Genomic DNA, 19,732 nt, shown 5'->3' with positions numbered 1-19,732 from the left:
CCAAAGCTGACTACCAACAAGAAAAAGATACGCTAACCAATCTCCAAAACAAGGGTATCGACAAGATCCGCCGCGAAGCGTATTGGAAGAAAGTTGGAGAAGATTTTCCCAGATCCAGGTCTTTGATTCGTAAATAAAACGATACAAAGTAGACAAATGACCCGCTAAATGATACTTGAAACAAGAGGAAGAATAAGCAATGCGATAAGACACGCTTGATGATATAAATATGCCAAAGGAGGAGGTGATGAAGCATAACAACGGATAAGTTGCAAATGATAGTGCTGAAGATGCGAAGATGTCGTTATAGTGTAGGCCGTCTCAGTTATACATAGTGTGCGCGAAATTGGAAGTAAGGAGTTGAGAGCCTAGATCATGGGGGTGTTCTCTCCACCCTGGTATACACCCGCTTGTAGGGTATTGGGAGGCATGTTGGCTCTCAGCTCCTTGGGGTGTCTATAAAACGGCTGACCATTCCCATTTTCGGGAGGAATGACCTGCTCCATAGGCTGAGGTGGAGGCGGAGGAGGCGGAGGAATCTGGTTGAAATACGAGTCGTGATGGTTCGTATCGCCAGGAGGAGACCTCGTGTTTGGTCCACGAGGGAAGGAGAACTCCGGAACGCTCTCATAAGGGGATCGCTCAGCGCGAGTAACAGGCGGGGATTTGGCGCGCTGAGGCCCTCGACTGGTGCTACGCATGCGTTCAGTTACGCGCTTGAAAGTCATACCGAGGTTCTCGCTCACACTGCCGCGTCCCCGACGGTGAGCATGTGGGGAGCCAGTGGCGGAAGCTTGAGTAGGTGACACTTCCATAGGCTTCTCGCTTGGACTGTTTCCTTCGATGGCAATGTTGATCATACCGATGCCGTTGCCGCCACCGAGGTTTAGCGGTGGTGGAGGCGGTGGCGGTGGAATTGCTAGGTGCTGGAGTTGAGATAGCAGAGGTGGCGCACGATCACGGTCATCTTGGTCAATGACTATGACTTGATTTTCGTGAGCTTGGCTTTCGTGGATCGTCTCGGCAATGCTAGCAGTGATCGGGGGCGGGCTGTGACGCTTGTAGTTTATCTGGGGTAGGACGTCGGGCATGGTGTTTTGTCGAGCATGACCACGAGATCCACCTAGAGAAGGGCGTCTGCCTATTGAAGGGTAGGTAGGCGAGTTGTAAGAACTAGATGGAAGTATGTCCTGTGGAGGTGCTGACACGGATCGGGAGGGAGGTGCAATAGGCTGGCCGAAAGTGGTTGCGGGAAGCAGAGGCCCGATGTCGTCTGTTTCGGTGGAGTTCGATCCTTGATGTTGCATATTGTCCGGAATACTTGGCACTGCTGGAATGTCATCTTCCTCGTTCGGGTCGGCGGTCATGTATCTTGGATGACGCATGGCGCGGGGGTTCGCTGGAAGACCGATAGGTACAGATGTTGTCGATGTCGGCCCTGCACCGCCCATCCTGTTGGTAGGTGAGTACCTCTTGGTCATTTCCGGATCCGCTGTTTGGCTTCTCTGGATTGGATCACGATAAAGCGACATCGAGTTCAGCATGTCATCAGTGTTTGATCGCTCGTGGGATATTGGTCGGAAGGCAAGATCTCCCGGATGAGGAATGACAGGAGCGGATGGCCGCCGAGCCAAAGATAGCCTGCGCTCCTCGAGTTCACGAGCAGCTAGAGCCCTTCTTGACAATGTGGGAGGGCGCATGCGCGATACACCGGAACGTCCCGAAGTCAAGGATTCAGGAGAAGCATCTCGCCCGTAACCCCTGGTCCGGCTGGATTCCCTCAGAGCCGGCGTAGCTTTTCGGCTCATGGATCGATCTCGTGGTGCACGTCGCTCTGGGGAAGTTTCTCGACGACTGTCTGCAGCGCTTCCTGAGGGCCGGCGGCTTCCGCTGCGATGACGCGGGCGAACAGGCTCATAGTCAATGAATGCCTCGGCGTCGTCGCGTTGCATGGGTTGGGGAGACACGGGAGAGTGCTCACCACGAACAGCGCTTCGTCCGCGACCTTCAGCCGGGCGACGACTTGATGCGCGGCTAGTACCTTTGCTTCGGGCCCGTGTGGCTCCTTCGGGAGACTCGGTACGGCGTGTAGCTGCTTTGGATGAGGATCTTGTCTTGCTTACTCCTTGTCGTGCTCGGCTGCGAGCGGTGCGGGTGCTGGCAACAGACTCCGTGACAACAGGAGAAGCAATGCTCATCTTGTAAAACCTCTCATCATCGAAATCTTCTGTACTGGTTCCCGCTTCCTTCTTATTCATGGAGTAGATTCCCGCATCTTCTGGAGACATCGGAACAGGCGAGGAGGGAGAACGTTTGGCAGGGCGGATATAGCGAACACCTGATCTTCCACGATTTTGCGACTCTTCGCGAGTGCGACTGCGAGTGCGCGCAGTTCGCGAAGCAGGCCTTTCCTCGTTCCTCGAGTTGGTGCGGTTCTGAGAATAATGATTGGCCTCGTCTAGACTGCTGATGTATTGATCAATGCTGCGCGCCTTAGCGCTCTTGATGCTTGCGCCGGTCAGTGGTGGGCTGAGTCTGTTTGTATATCCTGTTTCTGGGCCGATTTCAACTATGTTGTCCTTCATGTCCAGGTGGAGCTCTTGTATGTTTCGGCTTCGAGAGCTGCCGCGAGACTCGCTGTGTTTCTCCTTGAGAGCATCGAATACGCCTACTGCTGGAGAGGGTAGGTGGTCGCTTGATTTTCCTGGGTTGAAAGTTGTCGCAGAGAGGACAAAGTCTTTAGAACCACTTGTTGCTCGGCGTGTTGAAAATGGCAATGTCTCGGCTTCACGACCGATGTTGTCAACGGCAGTTCTCGGATGGGATTCACCACGCTGTCCCCGGTCGGGGATGGCCAATGATGCGAGGATTTCATTGTTCGTAGTTTTGCGACCATTGTCGGATCGCGAAGGGAAGCGCTTCCTACCATAAGATCCTGGTGTTGCAGTTCGTGCCGATGAAGGCTCTCGAGAGGCATCGCGGGCAGCACGACCAAGCCAAGCGTGGTGGCCTACAGCCGGGCTGATAGCTGACTCAGCGATAGGCGTGACACCCGCATGCATGGGTGTCTTTTCGTCTTCCTCTCGGACGATCTGCTTAGGCTGGGGACCGCGAGTGAAGTCAGTAACTAGTTTGAGTGAGGCCATCCTAGCCGCCACTCGGCTACTGCCAACACTGCCACTAGGGGGCGACAAAGGCGGGCTCATCTGTGAGCCAAGAAGCGCTTGCTTCTGCGCGGAGAAAACAGCATCCTGTGCACGAGGTGAGAACCAGGGCTCTGTGGTTTCGAGACCCATGCATGAGAAACATCGCACTGCCAACTCCGCTTTGCCGTGTTGTACCGCGTACTCTCCCCATTTCCGGACAAGGAACGATTGCCTTTGCCAGTCAGTTGGGAATGTCAAACATGTCAGTAAAATAGCCTCCATGTAGTATTTACGAGACACGTAGACCTCGATAGCGTCGTTGTGCTCACCCAGTCCGAGGAAGATCGCGACGGCAGGGTGAATGTCGCCCTTCTCTAGGAGACGCTGAACGAAGGCCTCACCGACTTTCTTCTGTGAGCCCTGGCCCATGTTGCTCAAAGCCAGCAACATCCAGTCAGAGGAGGTCATTGACTCAGAGCCGACCATGGAAGCCATGAGGTCTGCGCCGAGGTCACCAAGCCACTTTGAGAGAAGGACGGCAGCGGCTGAACCAGGAGCGTGACGTGCTAGTTCATCTTGCACTAGATCCTCAATGTCCTGGTCCCAGCCAAACACAACCTTGAGCATGTTGCGTCGTAGATCGTCTGGAGTGCGTTCTGGTCCGAGATCCGTGGGGCGGAAGGGTACGTCGCTCAGCCTCGTTTTAGTGAAAGGGAAGAGATCCATATGTTGGTTCTTCTTGGACTCGTCTGGGCTTCTGAGAACCTCCTTGCGCAGAGCTGAAGAGCCGTATCTGGAGGAGGATGCGGCTGATGATATTGATCGGATGGATACGCTCTCGCGTGTTGAAGTGCCAGTAAGGGAGGAGGTACCGGACGAGAAGATCGTACCAGAACCACCCGAGCTCTTAGATCTGGTAGACCGTTGTGATGCTGAGCCATGTGATGGTCTGTCGTATCGGTAACGTGGGGCACGGCCGCTACCAGATGATCGTGAGCTCTGGGAGCCTCGACTGGAGACGGGACTGAGGGGCCCCACACGATCACGGCGCTCTTCCTCCAACTGGTCCATCTCTAGGGCAATCTTCTGCAGCGGCGACATGGCGACGCCTTCATCGGCACTGCTTTCTGACTCGGCAAGCATTAGTGGAATTGTCTTAGACGGGAGGGCAGTAAGCGGTGTCTCCATTTGCTGCTTCTGTTCATCTAGAGAGCTGGGCGGGGATGGAGGCGTGTTAGCGGGTGCATGCTGAACGTTAGCTACCATGGTGGCGGGGCCGTTACTGGGGTTGATGTCGTATTGTTGGATACTGGAGTTACGCCCGATGGTGAAAAGAGTGGCGGTGGGACCGTAGTTGCAGATAGCAGCGATGCCGTCAGTCGTTGGCACAGTTTCGTAGGATACTCGTTTGGTACGGACATCCCATGCACAAGTTTGACTATGATGTCACGTGTCAGTACAAGGACCTATTGGCAATGGATAGCAAGATACGTACCCTTCGGTGTACTGCACGATTCTGCCGTTCTTCGACCACGCGAACCAGCAGGGGCCGGGCTCCCTCTGTTCCTTTTGGTTGAGAACACGAATCACACATGGGGCATCGCTGCCATGCTGGGCCTTGGGAACGCTCCATACTCGGAGGTCGCCGTCTGATGTTTGGGCGGCCAACATCTCGGACTTTTGCTTGGATGAGGAGCCATGCCAGGCGAGACCCGCAATAGGGGAGGGGTTTCTTGGAGTGGTGAGGGTGTGCAGGATAGTGAAGGATGGCTGTAGGGTGGCAATTAGGATGGAGCCATTGAGGTATCTGGGGCCGTTAGTACTGATCCCGACACATTGCTTTTTCTCCTATACGCACCCAATGGCGAATGTTCTGCAGTCTGAAGCTGGTGCCAGTGCTGTGATGGGGTCGAAGATGGTTCTAGCTGAGAGATGTTCGGATGTAGAAGGCTCGAACAGGATGATGTTGCCCTGCGCATTCCCTATTCACCTGTTAGCTCCAATCAGGCAATGGCAATTGCTAGACCCTGACACTCACCAAAAGCAACGTTTCCATTCCGCATCCACGTCGCAACACGGATCTGCTCGTACGATGCAAATCTCGCCACCTCGTCGCCAGTGAACAAGTCCCACACAATTGCAGTCGAGCCGGCATCGTAGGAAACAACTAATCGGCCCGCTCCTCTTTCACTTGTTGTGTCGACTGATATCCACGATACATCTTCCCGATGTCTATCAAAGCGTCTTTCTACCGCCAATGTGTCGTGGTGAAGGCATAGTATTACGTTCCGTTGCGCATAGAGCAGGAACGAGCCTGTTGCTGCACAGGGCTCGAATGCGAACTCATCTTGGCCCGGCGTCGGAGGCTTGAGTTTAACGTCTGTGGAGCGAACCGAGTTGCTTTTCATGGAATTGGAATTCGCGCGCTGTCTTAATCCAGTCGACATGGTGAGGGCTGGATCTAGGTTGGTCGTCAGTCGGGTCGAATCCGCAAGGGCCCGCGAAGCGCATAACGATGAAGACGAGGGCGATTTGGGATGACGAGAGTACAATCAGGAGCTTCCACAAAAGCGAGTATGAAACTGCAAGACGTCAGGGGAATTCAACTCACTGCAGAGAGCAAGAGCGCGCTAAACAGCAGTGCGCTGACAGCTCCACGGCGTCTGGAGGACGGTACCCTTTGGCCCCGCCCCGGTCTCTACAGGGATCAAAGTTGAGGCGGTTAAACAGAACTCAGGTACCGCGTTGGTCTTATGCGGCGGTACAGCAACGTGCAGCTGAAGAGACAGACGAACAAGCAAGACAGTGAAAAGGTAGAGAAAAAGCGACAACAGCGCAGGCGATGTGTGAGTTGAAGCGCGTGGACGCCCGCCTATCACTAACGGCGCTTAGAGCTCAAAAGACCGACTGATACTCGCTCGAAATAGTACGAATAGCATCGGTTGGTGCCGTCCAGCCAACGAGCAGCATACCCGGCAGGAAAAGGCGTTAACGGGCTGGGGTTGAGCAGCCTCATTCGCTCGCCAACTGTGAAAGGTCGACATTGGACCTTCGGGGACTCGACGAACGAAGCAGACGCATGCTGCAATCCTGGAAGCCAAGTTGGTGACACCGCACGTTAATGGTTAGGTTCGCGCCGGCGTGCCTGCGTGGGTTTAGAAAGCAGCCTCTCAGAGGGCTGAACGGCACAGGGACGAAGATGCGGAAGACTGGGGTCCAAGGGGCACACGGGGTGGCCAAGCTGATTGGCTAGCCTATGTGCCTACCGCACAATCATCACACTTTCGCGCTCGAAATCAACGTATCAGCAAGCGGTACGGCCGCCTTGGACCGGCCCGTAAAGGATGATCCCTACATAGTCAAATATGCGACATGCCTCGTCGACTCGATGCATATAACGACTCTCTGTTCTCGACGCTGGCATGACTCTTCTCAAAAGTACGGTGACGGTAGCGCCATCACGACATGTTCACAATTTTCCACCTGACGCTTGGTCAACCGTTCGCATACTGAAGCGTCCGTCAACGCCGCAGTTAGCGCATCGTGCCCAAGCTTCTGCGCAACGGACTCAACCCGCAGCGTTCGGGAGCGGATATGTAGGTTGGTGCCACAAAGGTCACGGTCCCTGAACGACTATCCTGCACAAGCCATGGCCCGTCTCAGAAGAAACATCAAGAGCTCGCGCATGACGTGGGAAACCCCACGAGATGGTAGTTCCGACTTCACTTTTGAACCCAGCCGCTTGTATCGCGGGGCCATTGTAACGTCTTGCGACCCATGCTCAACTAATGTGTTGATACCTACATACGGCCTACATATACGGCCCAAGAACCACCCTCTATTGTTGAACCAAGCACAGAGCATAACGTGCCGCTGCAGAGGCAGGAAACACAGAAGCACATGTCGCTAACCAAGCACAACCGATCTACTCCCGCTCCGTCAGCTTTAAGCAAGTCAAAGCTCCGCCGATCTGGCATGCGAGCTTCGTTCCCCGGTCGTGATATATGCATGCCAGTTCATAGTGGCTACGAAAACCTCGTGTTTCTTCAAGACCCCCGGCTCGGCATGAAGCGACAATCTAGCAAAACTGCTTCAAGCCGTGTCATTAGCTCTCAACACCGTCTTACACCGTTCGAGCTATACCCAACGGTATCGCAGAAACGGGGGTGGGTGTCATGAAGTTGGGCACACATTGCTAGTTCCGTGATGAATTATTCACTTCCTCAAGCGAAGCGCCCGAAAGGAGCTTCATCCTGGTCTCTTTCTACACCGTCTGCCAGCCACACGAATATCGCCCCTCTTTTTGTACTGTGCTATACACACTCCCCCCACGACATTCGCAGGAAAACAGCGGGGGATGCAAAATTGCAAAACGCTTTCGCACAAATCGCGTGTCGTTCCCAGACAGCTTGTGTGCGTACTGCTCTAGGTGAGTCAAAGCATGCATCGCTGTCAACACTGCAAGCCCAGCCAAAATGTACTGTGATACAGCATGGTCATTTTATGGACCCACACAATGTACAGGAGCTTCGAGTACTAGAGAACAACCCCAGCAAGATTTGAGAAAACGCTTGTCTTGGGCATATCTCGCGATGATACAGGGAATGGGAGGAAAGGGGCTGTCTATCATGATTCAAGAATGCATATAGTGAGGGATTACCGCATTGAGAAATGTAGGGCTGTTCACGAACACTATACCAAACATGCTACCGCTGCAATATGACGTCGCTTCAGCAGCGCCCAACAGGTCGTTCAGCAATTTGCTTTTTCGGTCGCGACCTCGAGCATGTAGAATGCCATTCCCACTACCAATGCGGATGCGGATGCGCTGCATGCAAAAGAAACATGGTTACAACTACCGAATCCCGCTCTGGGAGCGCCACACATCTCAACAATCACACCTCAAAATTCGACTAAGACGCCAGTCACATCCTCATCACATGGCTATACTATTCTGGGATTATCATCACGAAAAGCGCAATCTATGTGGAAAAGATTTTCTTGTTCTCAAGGTGAGACGCGATGCTGTAAATTTGGCAAATGGGGGTATCTATCTAAACGATGGCTATGCTATGCTAAGGTATGGTGGGGGTATCAATAAAGGGAAAACAGGCGAGCGAGGATGCTTATCAGCCACAAACAAGCCTCTCGCGCCTTTTGCGCACACAAGCGGCGCATACAAAATTCGCATTCCGATTTGCGGAAGCGGGGGTATCGAGAGAAGGTCAGAAACGCTGCAGACCTGCAAATGCGAGCGTCTGTCACAATGCTCTCCTCCAATCCATTTCTTCAGTCTCCTTCCACAAAATGGTGGTCTGGAGTTCCTCCTCTTTCAAACGATCGTCAGGATCTGCGCAAGAACGCGGTCTGGATGCATGTGCGCAACCACGACGCTAACGAACGACGCAAGTGACTGTTGCGCCCAAAGGGCTGTCTGTCGTGTGGTAGATGGCAACGGATTGATGAGACGGGGGTGTCCTCGTTCACACCTTTGATAACCTGACAGTGTGACTGAGGCTGACATGCGGGGGAGGTTGCATCCCCCAGCTCCTGTTACATCTCGTGGTGTTTGAAGTGAGATGGGACAGAGCACATGTGAGGTCGACTGAGGCGCGTCACGCGGCAGACTCAGGTCCCGGTAACGGGATAATGAGTGAGGCTGACAGTGGCGCCTGATGGACTGACAGCTCATGGGACTCAGCCATGCCAACGCGATGCTGACGCGCGCGCCTGCAATGATGACGTTGATGTAGTCACAAAAAGGTACTGATAATGCCGTTAGTGCTGCGTCGCGATTCGTTACCAGTTCGGCAAACTTACAATAACACTAATGTTATCACTTGAACTGCTTGCTCATTCAACCTGCTCTGGCGACTCGGAGATGGGAGTCATGGGCTTGGAAGTGCGGCGCTGCTTGCCACTGCTGCGACGACGCTCGCTCTTGGGCTTCTTGGGTGCGTACAGTGGTGGCAGGACGGGGAGTGCTGTCGCCGTGGGGTACACGCGTGGTGGAGCAGGAGCCTTGTCGAGGAACGGGCAGGCGAAGTCGTCGTCAAAGTCCTCACCAAAGAGGTCTGCGTCGCTAATGTAAGAGGATGGTGCGCTGCGATGGTCCAGCGATGGACCCGTAGGCCATGATGGGTAAGCACATGTTGAGCCACGAGATGATGAAGCCTCGGTAGAGTAGTTGCTGTAAAGCGATGATGTTGGTGAAGACATGTTTCTAGGCGAGATGCTGATGGGCAGCGACTTTGATGGCGAAGAACCTGGAGATGATTCGAAGTGCATGATGGTGAATGGATATAGCGTACGGGGTGGGTCGCTATTGTATATACACACTTGCGGGCACTTTCGGCGCTACAAGACTGATGTGTGTTTTCGTGATTTTTTCGTCAGTCTAGCGTCGCGGCAACTGGACCGAGGCGCAGGGGCAGTTGATGATGTATGACGCCGATGTGGGTGCTGGAGGAAAAAAACAGGGTTACGGGTGCTACTCCGGTAGCGTCGGGCTGCGTCTCGAAAAGCGATCTGGGAGATTTGCGATCTTTGGATCTGAGAGTTTGGTTCGGGGGCGTGTGTTAAATAAAAGCCACGGGGGTTATGCTTCCACGCAAGGGTCAGGAGTTCGAGTCAGTCAGAAGCAAATGCTGTGTGTCTGCGTGTGTCTCGAATGCTGATCAGATGAAGGCCTGGACGTGGGGAGGGTTCCATATATCTTCCGCCGTAAACAATACTGTATACTCTCCACGCCTCGCTCCGGTCCGCATGAAACGCTTTTATTTGGCGCTTTATGATTTGCCTTTTGTTATGTGTCGGTGAGTGACCGCTGTTTGGAAAGGGTGCACTGTGGTTGGCGGAGCTTCCTCGCAGCTCAGACCGCCCCTTCACAAAGGCTGCCATTTCTGGCTACCTTAGCCGTCAGCCCCGTATGCTCCGCTGCGCCTGCGAGTCCATCCCGGCTGTCGGGGCACCTCGACCGTGACATGGCAGCCCATCCTTCGCCCTATCGACTTGCCCACATGCGAAATGCAGCGATGACTCGTCCACAAGGCCATCAATCAGGGCCGTCACGTTCTGCCTCGTCGTCTCCGGCGCAAAACACTCAAAGCCTGCTTCGTCACTTTCAATAACCGCGTTTGGCCACACGTTGCTTTGGAATCCTGAATCTTCAAAAAGCAGCTGGACAAGGGATGTGACTGTGACAGCGGATACACACCCCACGACTCATTCGCGCCGCGCCCGTCTCCGCGAGTATCGATGCGGATAAGATTATGTTGCATAGCTGAATGCAGTAAGCTTATTGTCAGAAGATCATCTCGGGGATGAATAGGGAGACCCTTGGTGCCATCCCCACGCTTTCATCCGGCGGCATCTGACATCCGCAAAAGGAAGTGCAAACGCATGCCCCGGGTTACTGTCCGCTTCTCCGTGCCCCCTTGTGAAATTGATAGTGATTGTTTTTGCGGATGTACCCCAAACAGTCCATATGGCTGTTTGACAACTTGATTCGAGTGTCGCAGAGTGGCCACCTGTCTTGCCCCTCCCTCGCCGACGATACAGGCCGGCCACACAAGGCGATCCTCGCCGTTTTGAAACGAAACCACTCCACAAAGCTTCCTCAAGTCTGAAGATAGCCTCGGAACGTGTGCTTTCCTTTCGCATCGAGGTTTAGCCGGTCAAGCACATGGGGTACATTAGTCGCCATCACATGCATCTCGACGACGATCCCAGGGTCCAGTCAGTGGATGAAGGTCTCCACTCGTGGCCTCCGAGACAATTTCTAGCCTGCGGGTCCCCTTTACAACCTCACCCACCAGTAGTCTTCCATAGCCGGCAGGTACTTTACAGGCCGTGGAGCAAGGTAGCATTGCCACCAATAGTTGTAGCGAGGTACATCTCGGCCCGGCATCAACTGTACACTTCCACAACCGCCATTATCGCTCAGTGAGACGGTTTGCAGGAGTCATACTTGCAGCCGCTGCGGATCCGTGTTGGCCCCGAACAAAGTCCAGTAACCTTCCTTTCATTATCAAGTTCCAAATGCGTTGTGGAGGCGTGGTACACGCCCCAACTGCTTACTGTTGACCTGCAGTGTGCGGGAGGCTGAGTAGAGATCTGTAATGTCCGTGTCGCATGCAGTGAGCACACCCTCCCGTTCGCATCATCACCGCAACGGTTTCCGCAAATACAACCCTTTGTGCCTATAAATTCGCAAACACCACAAAGGAAACGGAGCACAAAGATCAGCCCTGTCGCTTACATTGTGTGCATCTGCGCTCGGCTGAACGTTGGAATAGAGCACCCTGCTTTCATCTCCACGTTTTTCGCGACCCGTTTTTGCCTGTACGCTCTGCCGGTAATCTGGGGTCGGTAGAAGGAAACCGTCTGTGCTTCCTCTGGAAACTGGGGATCGTGAGTCCGTCCGCCCTAGTGTGGAAGGTTCTTCCATTCTTCCATGCGCTACCACCGTTTCCAAAGTGCTCGTGCGCAGCTCCTCGGGTCGAGTCAACACCCATATTGCCTTTACCGAGGTTCTGTTTTACCATTGGACCAGTGCCAAAGTAGAGCTATAGTTCGGTTGACGACTCGGTCAGAAGGTCGGTCGGTCAACTAGGCCACGTTGACGCTACTCCTAGCCTTTTCGCTATTGCTGCACAGAGTGCGGGCAGGCGACCAAACTAAGAAGGTTCCAAACCGCGTGTGAATAAACTTTACTTAGCTGATACGAAGGGTTCCCCTGTTTGCAAGTTCACATGCAAGGAACCACATGGCTGTTTTGGCAAACCTCGCAGCTCGAGCGAAATGCAGGGTCTGCAGACCCATAAAGCAGCACCTGTTCATGACGACGTTTGTCCCACAAACGACATCAGCCAACACCCTGACGAAGCAGGTGTGCCGCTGTCTCCATTCACGACCCCATGTCAGACCCCGTATCACTTAACTCGATGCTATCACCAAACTTCAATTATGACGTCGTCGGGCATGCAGAACCGCACTAAATCCGCCACGGCGCTATTCTTTTTTGCAACTCCTGCAAACATGAAGCTATCGTCAAAAAGTCTCTGCCATGATATCCACATACCAGTACGAAGTAAACGAACTTCATTTCGGTGAAAACGCACGTGGGTGGATCGGTAGCATCATCGTGCTTATGGTGCGGCTACAGCCTTCAACTAGAAGCCTGTCCTCCCTTTACGTAGAAGGTCCGATGTGGATCCAAACGATAAGACGACTCAACTGGGTAAAAATTTCAGCGCTCCGATGTGGAGATGCAACAGCCTACCTCCGACATGTTTTCGTGAGACCAAACACCTACGATTCATGGGTGCTGGCGAAAAACGGCCGGGTGCTGTGGCTGTGGAGCAGGTGTTGGAGCCTCAATTTCATGCAACACCTCAACACATACCGTGCAGTGGCGGTGAGTGGATACAGCTTCAAAATTCAAATCCGGCCGCGGTTTGAGCGGTTCGAACGGCTCAAAAAAAATATTCAATTTCATTTCTTAAATCATCGCTGTGCTCTCGATCGCCCTCAAGCCATGAATCCAGAATCATATTCCAAAAACTACAAGACTGTTTGCAAAAGTACTTTCCTCTTCCGGAAGTACAACCGCCTGCGTGGTTGTTTGAGAGGATGCAAGTGTACCATGGGATTATCGCGGCCTAGACCGCCGTTGCGATCAACAATCGCCCTGCATGTCACTAGGTACTTGACAGGCAGGTGCACGATGAATAGGATTCGTGAGAAATAATCCGTTACTGTGTACAGTATAGGATAGTTGGTCGATTTCGGTTGCAATTCTTCCGCTTACAGATGAGGGGAGGAGAAACTCCGGTGGCTGATCAAAAACGGAGAATTATGGACATGCATCGTGAGGAGTCGACGCGGGGATGCAGATGGTGCATCTAGTGCGAGATGCCATTCACCGAATTGTTATCTGAAACAGTTGGAATGGTTGTTACATTCTCACTGATAACCTCTGCAGCGTGCTTGCTTCCGGGCGTTGGCGCCGCAGTAGGGGCACGCAACTCTGTCGATCTGACAGCTGCCACTCGGTGCGACTACATCGTCGCATCTCTGCTGCAACGGGCAAATCCCACCGAATAATGGACTTCGCCATCTTTGATATTGTTTGCGACATCCGCTCGAAACTCGTTGCACAAATGCGAGTCCAATGATGGTGGGGCAAATTTCCACGAGGCCCCCTAGTAGGCATCCACGACACTCCCACTCATGTTTGCCCACTACAAATCAGTCAGCAGACCAGGTAAACAACTACTCAGCCTTGGAGCCTTCTCCGCCTTGCAACTCTCTATACCTTGCAACATCTAAAAACTACATAGCATCTCAACATCGCAATAGACAAAGGAAATCGGTATAGCGGTGACTCACCGCCTAACAAACTCATCCCAACACCGCTCACCTCCATATCGTAGTCTATGCAGTGCGACACCTAAAATGCAAGCATGCCGATCGATCGACTTCCGCTGTCGGAGCCGCGTATGGAAAACTGCCAGATGGTGCATGAAAGCGAGAAAGCAGGGCCATGCCCAGTTGTAACAGCCATAAAGAAGGCGCCTGTCCCCCATTCTTACCAAGTCCTCCAGGCGTCTACGTGGCGGAGCAGATTTGCCACCAGCTTGGTTATCCAGGTATACAAGTTGACGGTTGGTAGGCCGGTGTCTGCCTTGCTTGACCTTTTCCGCTGCAAGAGGCGGCGATAATGGCGCTTCGTGGGAATCCTCTCATTCCTTCCCTCATTTCCAATCCACACACGATGGTAGAACCCTCGTAGCTCATTCGCCTAGTGCTCAGGCGAAGACTAGTCTTGCTGTATGTCGTGCATATGTCACTGTTTTAGTTGCTCCAACGAGACCCCACGCAGGGCAGGTAGAGTGATGATCACAAGGGCGCTTACCATCCCCACGCCACACCACACATGACATGTGAAATTGCTCTGAATGCATTACTCCCGTGCCTACCGCGGTTGATGCTACTCTTCGGCATTTGATCTAGATCTTCTTGTTTCACCCTCCAGAAGGCGAGAATGCTCCGCTTCCCGAGGATATGGCGGTTATCATCTCGGGACGTGGGGTACCAGGAAAGGAAAGCCGGTGGGGTAGACTGTGGATTCTCCCCTCCACACACACTTTTGCAAATGCTGTGGAGATACAGTGGGTTTCATCAGGACCCTGATATCTCTTTAACCGGTTTCTTCCATCAGAAATGGCAATTTCCGTAAGAAGCTGATGGAGAGGTGGCGTCATAGTGGGGATTGTAGTTACTGTTCGAAGTATAGTTGTTGATCAGTGGGTATGGCGGTAGTCGGCATGTGAAGTGGAAGGGGTGGGCGAAGACGTATTACGGGTATTGAGACGTGTGTCTAGATGTAATCAAACGCGGAAGTGAGGAATACTCGGGTATTGCTCTGGCTTGAATTCGTATGAACGGGTCGTGAGTCGAGCGCATGACCCGATGCCGCGTTGTTATGCTCTTAGCTCTACGCCTTCGCCACATGGCTATACTACAGAATACTACAACTACTATTCTAGAGTTTTGAATCCATGAACAGACGACATGTCCGCTCCCAAAGAGAGACTGGCTGACGTTCCTAGGATAGTGCGTCCTTCTATGGACCACCATTGTCCGGGACCAGCACGTCCTATTGGGTTACCATGTGTAATGCATAACTGCGGTATATCCTGTGCCAGAGAGGTCAAAACTTACTTCCCAAGGCCACGGCGCTTCAAGCCGGAGCCCAGTAACCATCCCAGTTGTACTTCAGTACTTCGTTACCCCAAGACGTCCATCCCCTGACAAGGTACCGGGAGAAGACCTCAAGCGCGCTGTAATCAGTTGGATCTGCCAAATAGGGTTCGAGTAACTGCTTCAGACACGGTTTTCGTGAGTGGATGTCTGGCACAGCAGCAATGACTCTCCTCTTGACTGTTGGCGCGTGTGTCATCGTCGTCCACGAGTTCGGGGCCGCGCGACCCAGTAGCAAAATCTCATAGGGCTTGCGCATGGCACCATCGATGTCGAACATGGGCTCGCCTTTGGTCGTCGTCTTGATCCATATCCACTCCTCTAGCAAGCCCACGTTCCACGTTTCAAAAAGTCCACCGGGACCCAGCACATGCTCTCTCAACGCCTCCTTGTTCGTGATCCAGACACCCACCAGCGCATTGTGTTCGAGATAACTGTCAATATCCATGCTCAGCAGCATCTTCTTGAGGTACGGCATACCACCAACTTGTTCATACGCGCCCTTCCGCTTGGCTGAACGATTGGGCCATGGTGGGTCCAGCAGTACTAGATCGAAGTGTCGTGGAAGGGTGTATTCGTCTGTGAGTTCACGAAACGAGGTACGGAAAGCATCCGATGCAGTGGAATCGCTAAGGAATAATGTGGAACGGGGTGGTATCGTGAAATGATACTCCGGACCCAGCTGAGCTGATTGCGACATGTTTTCGGCGATCGCAAGTGTCAGGGAGTGGTGATTGGGGTTGTGGAAGGTACCTGTCCATGGTTCGGTTTGTGCGTCTTGAGAGACCGTTTCAGCGACCAGTGTACTACTTGCAGTCTCACGTGCAGGGCGGTACGACATCATCCACTTTGGTGCCACGGCAGCCGGTTCTGCAGCCTCAGAAGTTGCACCGAGAGAAGCCATCATCTGCTGTAGATTGAATGCAGTATCGTCTTCTTTGCTTTCGCTCCATGAGGCCCACTCCTTCATCCGTGATTCGAGCTCTTTTTCCGAAATTTCGTTTACGTCCATAGCTTGCTCTTCCCTGTGAGCTGGTTCCTGGGTCATCAGCTTGCGCTGTGTGCACCATGGCCCTGGAACCTGTGCGCGAATTTGGCGGAGTGCATGTTCAGCGAGGACTTTGTACCGCAGGTCGTCAAGATGCAGCGACTGGAAGTCGTGTTTGGAGACTTCTGCCACCGTCACATGTGGCAAGCTGTGATACTCGACATGCTGCGTGTTATCCGTGTCTTGGGCCTGAGCCTTTTTCGTTCTAAGTTTCTGTGCCTTGGGCCGGTAGTCCTCTTTCGGTTCGATAGGCGCTTCTAATGGTGCGGTAGAGAGTAACACACCCGAGCGGTCGCCTTGTGCTGCTGCGATGGACGTTGGTATATCGACCAATGTGATGTCCCCCTCCGCGTTCTGGTAGATGATCGGGTTTGAGGAAGTCATAGTGAGAGGCAATCGAAAAGAAAGGACAATGATGGAAAATTCCTACCAATTCTAGTCTTACGTCACAGCTATTTCCTGGTCGCACTCTCAAAGGCCACACTCAAATAATGGATCTCATATTCTGAAAGATGCACATGGAAAATGGTCATGAAGCCTTGATATTGAATGTCGTGATGTTCAGTTGGTGTTGAGCGCTCCATGGGAAACATCTCCGATGGGTAGCGTCGGATGAAACGATCTGGGCCAAGTGCCGGCCGAAAGCAGCAGATCAGCCTCGGTAAACGTCATCGGCGTGGCTGCATGTCAAACACCAAACCACACAACGGCGTTGCTTTCTAATCCACATACACGCGACCTCTCCTACCACGTCCCTTGTCATAGCCACGCGAGTCAACGACATTGAAGGCGCCGCAAACATACAATATTCATGTCGCGGTAATCCCCACGCACCTCAGCTCTGGAATGTCCACGGATCTCCTCCGCTATGACGGAAACAAATCGAATATCATGACGATGACTGCGGCGCAACCAACTCGCGCAAGCAATATAATACCGGACCATGACACTGCCATGTCGGCGAAGAAGGAGGGAGGCGCGGACATGGCCTCTGGGAGGAAGAAGATGGATAAGAACAGCATGGAATACCTGATCAAGAGCGGAGTGGCGGGAGGATTCGCTGGATGCGCTGTATGTCAAGATGCTCTTCCTCATATGGACCAGACCACTAAAAGAACATGTACTGACAGTCTCCTAGGCGAAAACAGTAGTGGGCCCCCTCGACCGCGTGAAAATCCTCTTCCAAACCCGCAACCCCCAATTCGCAAAATATGCAGGCTCCTGGATAGGTTTCCCCACAGCAATCCGCGACATCTATGTCAGCACCGGTGTACGCGGGCTCTTCAAGGGCCACTCTGCAACACTCCTCCGCATCTTTCCTTATGCAGGCATCAAGTTTCTCGCCTACGAGCAAATACGTGGTCGCATAATAAAGAACAAGGCGCAAGAAACACCCGGCCGACGCTTCGTCTCGGGCAGTCTAGCAGGCATGATGAGTGTCTTCCTCACCTACCCACTCGAAGTAATCCGGGTGCGCCTCGCTTTCGAAACCAAAGAGGAGGCCCGCAGTAGTCTAGTAACCATAGTCCGAAAAATCTACAGCGAACAAGCACCACGGGTATCGCAACCAAAGAACCCCATCACAGCAACCGCAACCCACGTCGTAGAAATCGTCACCCCGCACTCCGGCCTCTCAAACTTCTTCCGCGGCTTCACGCCCACGCTCCTCGGCATGATACCCTACGCAGGCGCTTCCTTCCTCGCCCACGACTCCATGTCCGATCTCATGCGCATCCCCATCCTCGCCCCCTACACAACATTACCCAACACTTCCCGCGAGGAATCCAGCACCACGAGTCACAAACCCGCACAACTTCGTTACTGGGCTGAGCTGGCCAGCGGTGGCATCGCGGGCTTCTTTTCACAAACAGTGTCTTACCCCCTGGAGGTTATACGACGGCGCATGCAAGTTGGTGGCGTGGTCGGTGACGGACATCGGCTTAGTATACCGGAGGTTACGAGGAGGATTTACATGGAGAGGGGGTATAAGGGTTTTTTTGTAGGACTGACAATTGGGTATGTCAAGGTTGTTCCGATGGCTGCGGTGAGCTTTTATGCTTATGAGAGGGGGAAGTATTATCTGGGGATATAAGACGGTGGTTTTTTGGATGGGAAAGGAGGAGAGATTAATCTCCAGAGCGAAGAAAGAAATGCATTAGAGTCGAACACCTCAGGCGTTCTGGAGTACGGATATGTGAGGAAAGATCGCTTTTGAGATGCGTCGTTGAAGTTGCTAGCGATGAGTATGTACATATACCAAACACGTCATCATCATTCATCGCTTCACGTCACATCATGTCCTGTAGACTGTGCAATAGAGGGACCTGTCAGCCGACTATTGAAAGATTGCATGTTATACCTGCAACTTCACTCCCTCAAAACTATCTCTCCATTCGGGATACATGAAGAGATTGAGCCTCCGCCCCCCTCTCAAACAAGCTCAGCATAAACATCCGTCCTCCTCTTCAGCGGGCTATCCTTCCTCATACTCCTCACGAATTCTAAATCAATCTCCGCCGTCGCAATCTCACCCTCACCCTTCCACGTCCCTCCCTCGCCTTCATCACCTCCCAACTCACACACGATCCTTCCCCAAGGATCCACAATCATACTATGCCCCCAACTCCTTCTCTTGCCCTCCTTATCATGCACACCCACCTGCGCAGCCGCGATGATATAACTCTGCGTCTCGATGGCGCGGGCTCTAATCAGAATCTCCCAGTGTCCTGCTTTACCCGTCGGCGTGGTGAAGGCAGCGGGGTATAATATCACTTCTGCACCGCGGGATCGCAGGGCCAGCCCAGGTTCAGGGAATCGCAAGTCGAAACAGATTTGCATGCCTAATTTGCCTACGGGGCTATCAAAGGGGTCGCCCAAATGGATACCGCGCTCGACACCGGCGGATTCTTGCATTTGAGGGCCGTCTTTGACGTCCATGTCGAAGAGATGGAGTTTTTGGTAGCGTTGTTTTATCTCGCCTTGCGCGTTGATCCAGATTAACATGTTCTTTACTTTCTGGCCGTCATCGGTAGGTTCGTGGATGCCAACGAATATCGGCAACGAGTATTGTTTTGCGGATTCTTGGAGCCCGAGAACGAATTCAGAGTCGGATACTGATTTGCAGAGTTTGAGGCCGCCAGATGTGGTCAAGTAGTCTGCTGCTTCGGGGAGGAACAGGGCGGCTGCGCCTGCTTCGTGGGCTTTGCGGCAGAGTTCTTGAGCTTGCTTGAGGTTCTCGGCCATGGAGGCCGTGGAACGCATTTGTCCGACTGCCTGGGGTTTGTCAGTATGTGGAGTGAATTATATGGGTTTTTGGAAAGCAGTGCAATCTCTCGTGGGCGATGTGAAGATGTGGCAAGAACCTGGTAAAGGTAGGGAAGATTTGATAATATGTGAGTTTATGAAAAGGGCCAAAGGACATGACAAGAGAGTTTAAAGTAAAGAAGATTAGGAATGATGTTTCTGGATTCAAGAAAGATCGTGACGATGAGGAAACAGGGGACAAATATCGAAGACGGTACGGATGATAGGAAAATATGGGATTGCTGTAAAATAGCTTACTGCGAGAGGCATCTTGATGGTGATGATAGATGAGGGTATGTCGTAGAGAAGATTGACAGAATAAAGGTATCTATGTACTTATATAAAAAAGTACCGAGAAGAACTAAAGAAACATTACTGCTGTCGTCAGAGACGGCAGAAGTGATGCCACTAGAAGGACTAGTTCAAATCGAGTAGCCATCGTAAGATTCACGTGCATCTGGAATTCCAT

General features: G+C 52.8%; 4 protein-coding genes across 4 annotated transcripts; 1 reads left to right on the top strand and 3 right to left on the bottom strand.

The window, feature by feature from the left end:
* Positions 1 to 642: 642 nt before the first annotated feature.
* Positions 643 to 9,434, bottom strand: ALTATR162_LOCUS4486 (uncharacterized protein; the record flags this gene model as incomplete). The annotated part of the gene is made up of 8 exons (XM_043312097.1): positions 643 to 693; positions 747 to 4,584; positions 4,642 to 4,953; positions 5,005 to 5,128; positions 5,185 to 5,607; positions 8,832 to 8,912; positions 8,967 to 8,973; positions 9,009 to 9,434. The coding sequence occupies 8 exons, from the start codon at positions 9,432 to 9,434 to the stop codon at positions 643 to 645; spliced, it is 5,262 nt and encodes a 1,753-aa protein (XP_043168032.1).
* A 5,458-nt stretch (positions 9,435 to 14,892) lies between these two features.
* Positions 14,893 to 16,344, bottom strand: ALTATR162_LOCUS4485 (uncharacterized protein; the record flags this gene model as incomplete). The annotated part of the gene is made up of 1 exon (XM_043312096.1): positions 14,893 to 16,344. One exon carries the CDS (start codon positions 16,342 to 16,344, stop codon positions 14,893 to 14,895), a length of 1,452 nt encoding a protein of 483 aa, XP_043168031.1.
* Positions 16,345 to 16,806: 462 nt separating this feature from the next.
* Positions 16,807 to 18,052, top strand: ALTATR162_LOCUS4484 (uncharacterized protein; the record flags this gene model as incomplete). Its single annotated transcript, XM_043312095.1, has 2 exons — positions 16,807 to 17,031; positions 17,099 to 18,052. The coding sequence occupies 2 exons, from the start codon at positions 16,807 to 16,809 to the stop codon at positions 18,050 to 18,052; spliced, it is 1,179 nt and encodes a 392-aa protein (XP_043168030.1).
* A 338-nt stretch (positions 18,053 to 18,390) lies between these two features.
* Positions 18,391 to 19,203, bottom strand: ALTATR162_LOCUS4483 (uncharacterized protein; the record flags this gene model as incomplete). Its single annotated transcript, XM_043312094.1, has 1 exon — positions 18,391 to 19,203. One exon carries the CDS (start codon positions 19,201 to 19,203, stop codon positions 18,391 to 18,393), a length of 813 nt encoding a protein of 270 aa, XP_043168029.1.
* Between the last annotated feature and the right edge of the window lie 529 nt (positions 19,204 to 19,732).

Source organism: Alternaria atra, assembly GCF_907166805.1.
Source record: "Alternaria atra isolate CS162 genome assembly, contig: 23, whole genome shotgun sequence".
Taxonomy (NCBI): domain Eukaryota; kingdom Fungi; phylum Ascomycota; class Dothideomycetes; order Pleosporales; family Pleosporaceae; genus Alternaria; species Alternaria atra.
This window is presented reverse-complemented; position numbering and strand designations above follow the sequence as displayed.